A 3291-nucleotide genomic window follows, 5' to 3' on the forward strand; every position below is an offset into this window, starting at 1 on the left:
ACATCTCATTTTATTTTGAAAATCGACGACCCGGAAGATTGCTTTCTTCTTCTGGTGACCTCCTGGGAAGTCCTCATCATGGCGCAGGCAGTTAAGAAAGTTGTGAATAAAGTTCCCGCATTAGTCGGCGGTAAGTCTTCTCACGCTTCTTTTTATACTAGAACAAAAAGTGAGGTACTTACCATGAATCGTGTAGCAGGAGCAATGTCGCGTTGCTTACAGTTTGTAGCAGTTGCACTGTGACCTCTGGCGTCAAAACATCAAACCCTGCAGCAAATCTTTATAAGTTTGTGAATTTGTATTTGTACTTTATAAAGTGTTTCATGAGAGGCGAAATAACCGTGTTGCGTTTGGCTTTGCTGGCTTTACTGGCTTTACTGCTCCTTGGCTGACGTGGTCTGTGTGTGACTTTCAGCCGCTCTTACATACTCCAAACCCCGGCTAGCGACCTTCTGGCACTACGCCCGAGTGGAGCTGGTCCCACCGAGCCCAGCTGAGATCCCCAAAGCCATAGAAGCTGTAAAAGGTCTGATCAGGAGCTATCAGACGGGACGCCTGGGACAAACTACAGTGAAAGTAAGTTTGAACTGAGTCGATTAACCTCTGTTGACCTTTTAGATTAACTTGGCTGCACAGAAAGTAGACCTTGAAGGAATGGCCAGCCTGTAATTTGTAATGAACATGTCTCAACATGGAAGATGTGTGCTTCCATGTTGCTGTGAGAGTTCAGGGCCCTGAGTGATTCGATTTTATATTGGGCACCAGAAAGTACCTATTTTGAATATTTACCAGTAGGTTGTGAATTTTGCTTGAGGGTCATTCCAGATGAGTTCATCAAACACCTCGCACCTATTTTAGGGACTTTAAGCATCCTTCTATGCTAACTTTAGCTACACTTGTGAGAGTCCATATTCATATAGCCATGGCACGAGATATTGCCGTAACATTTGAGGGCAATTTAAGTAGTTTATGTAATTGGGAAAAACAATATATTAGGTTTTTAAAAAACCCTACCTTCATCTATTATTCTTTTAAAATAAAATGTAATATCTCACTGTAGGGACCTGAAATCCCCATTAACTTTGCCCTTTTCATGCAAATCTGTGATGGTGAGGTGGGACTTTTTTTTTTTTTTTTTAAATTTCATGGCCCAACATTGACCCTTGATACATTGGTCACTCAGTGGATATTGTGCTTTTGAGTTGGAAAACTTAAAACACTAACTGACTAACATCTTTATTAAAGCACATGTGATAGTTATTACTATCCTTTATCCTTTACAAAGTCTGTTTCACTGTCTCAACGTAAACATTGTGGGTCTCTCACAAACACAAACCTTTACAAAACGTGTTAAAGTAAAAATAGGTAAACACACCATCACAAGTGCAGTAACACCAGCTGAATAAAATGTCAACAATTAATTACAAAACCCTCTTTGTGTTACATTATCAGGCCTCATGCAGGGACTGTTACTGAGTGTGTTATTCTAGAAACATTTAAGGAGTTTTCTTGAGTGACAACTTGTTGTTTCCTTGCAGGATGCCATAAGGAATGGACTGGTGACCACTGAGGTGCTGATGTGGTTCTACATCGGAGAGTGCATTGGCAAAGGAGGCATTGTTGGATATGATGTCTGAAAAATGAACTTTTCTTCCTCCTCTTGCTTTTCCAGTCATTACATTCTCAACAGCCTGCACCAAATTCTTCCAAATAAACAGATGTTTGTATACAGGAGTAGATTTTGTGTCTCGAGTATTAATTTCAAGAGAGAACTGGGTCATATTTTATTCATAAAAGATTTACAAAATGCAAGAAACCAACGCTGAATATGTTCTACACCTATTGTAGAGAATATTAAAGTTTGCATACATGTATAATTTAGAGTGAAAATGTGGTAGTACTGCAGATGGCAACAAAACACATCTTAATTCAGGCCGCATATTTTATAGATGCTACTGCTACGTAATGATGGACATCTCCTCTCGCTCTCGACTCTCCGACATCGCGTTCACGACGTTTCCCAGGTATCTGCAGAAAGCTTGCCTTACATCCTCTGGCTCTTCTTCTAGGTTGGAGTGAATGAGCAGCAGTCTGCTTAGATGTGACGCTGCACAAGAAAATGACTGCATTAGCCCAGAGATAATGATTCTCACGACTCTCAGAGGACTGCAGCACAAGTTACCTAAAGGCAGCCGTCTGTCTTCCACTCCACTGCCAGGCTTATGGTGAGCTATGAGCAGACACTGGCTGTCCTGCAGATCTTGAGAGGAGATGAACATTGAATGCCACGTCTCTATTTCTTTGAGGTGACTTGGAACATCAGGGTTAAAAATGATCACCACACCGCTGGAGTCCTTCATGATTGCAGGCCAGCATGACTCAAATCTGTATGAAAATACATTTTACTACCATCATATTACATCGTAAGTAACAACACTTCTCTTAATTGTCACATAAAGGTAAGGATAACATCTATGCCTCCACTTACTTGAAATCCCCTGAACAGTCCCAAAGTTCAACCTCGCACGACTTGTCACTGCTGCCCTCAGGCTGTGATTCAAATTCCAGTATCCTTGAAACAACAGAAAGTAGCTGCACTTTGTATTTTTACACACAAAGACTGATATCTGTCAAGGAAGGCTATGATATTGGTTCAATCTTGTCATTGCGATGACTGATTTTTACACTAAAGTGACACTCGGAGTGGCTTAATGTTGAAAGCAGTAAAGCTCACATAGGATTTGTACCTGACTCCTTGAGTAGGTCTGTATTCACCGCCCACATTTTCTGTTGTGTCTGAGAGAAAATTTGCAAGAACGGTTTTCCCACTCTGAAAAACAGAAAAGCAGATGGCTTTAAGTACGATGGCAAAATAGTAGCACATTACCCAGCCTGACAGACGGGAATTGTTACCTCCAGCAAGGAAGTCATGTTTTTGGTAGCATTTGCATGCATGACATTCTTTCTGTCTGTAAGCACGATAGTTTGAAAAGTTTTGAATGAATTCTGGTAAAACTTTGTAGGGGTGTAGAGTGGGGCCATGTTTACAAGCTATTAAAATTTGACTTGTATCCAACAGGTCTTTGGGGTCAACTTAATGATTTACTGGTTGAAAATTGACAAAAAAGTGTTAGAACTTAGAAACAGTGATTCTTGTAAGTATTCTGTGCATTTTCAACATATAGAATGTACCATACAAAGATCTGAAATGTCACGTTTGACCTCTGACCACAATATCACACTTTGGATGCACACTAGTTTGCATCCAAATATCATGTCACATTTCATATC

The 3291-nt window shown here is 40.4% G+C and overlaps 2 protein-coding genes across 2 annotated transcripts in view; one reads left to right on the forward strand and one right to left on the reverse strand.

The window, feature by feature from the left end:
* Positions 1–26: 26 nt before the first annotated feature.
* Positions 27–1737, forward strand: LOC102198075 (ATP synthase subunit g, mitochondrial-like). Its single transcript, XM_005742550.1, has 3 exons — positions 27–130; positions 416–576; positions 1539–1737. Exons 1-3 carry the CDS (start codon positions 79–81, stop codon positions 1635–1637), a joined length of 312 nt encoding a protein of 103 aa, XP_005742607.1. The 5' UTR covers positions 27–78; the 3' UTR covers positions 1638–1737.
* A 33-nt stretch (positions 1738–1770) lies between these two features.
* Positions 1771–3291, reverse strand: part of ift22 (intraflagellar transport 22 homolog (Chlamydomonas)) — a 3454-nt gene continuing 1933 nt past the window's right edge. Inside the window, exons 2-5 of the mRNA XM_005742551.2 lie at positions 2748–2830; positions 2489–2572; positions 2183–2385; positions 1771–2107 (exon numbers count right to left, since the gene is read on the reverse strand). Coding sequence (XP_005742608.1) covers positions 1959–2107; positions 2183–2385; positions 2489–2572; positions 2748–2830 — 519 coding nt within the window. The 3' untranslated portion in view covers positions 1771–1958. The remainder of the gene's footprint in view (positions 2108–2182; positions 2386–2488; positions 2573–2747; positions 2831–3291) is intronic.

The sequence above is a fragment of the Pundamilia nyererei genome, unplaced genomic scaffold, assembly GCF_000239375.1.
Source record: "Pundamilia nyererei isolate P.nyererei 1_Seehausen unplaced genomic scaffold, PunNye1.0 scaffold00121, whole genome shotgun sequence".
Classification (NCBI taxonomy): domain Eukaryota; kingdom Metazoa; phylum Chordata; class Actinopteri; order Cichliformes; family Cichlidae; genus Pundamilia; species Pundamilia nyererei.

What these genes read in the sequence shown, in the direction of transcription:
- LOC102198075 (XM_005742550.1), top strand. Translation starts at nt 79, where the DNA reads ATGGCGCAGGCAGTTAAGAAAGTTGTGAATAAAGTTCCCGCATTAGTC. An exon ending in AGTTCCCGCATTAGTCGGCG is followed by an intron (nt 131 to 415) that starts GTAAGTCTTCTC and finishes TGTGACTTTCAG; the next exon opens with CCGCTCTTACATACTCCAAA. An exon ending in TGGGACAAACTACAGTGAAA is followed by an intron (nt 577 to 1,538) that starts GTAAGTTTGAAC and finishes GTTTCCTTGCAG; the next exon opens with GATGCCATAAGGAATGGACT.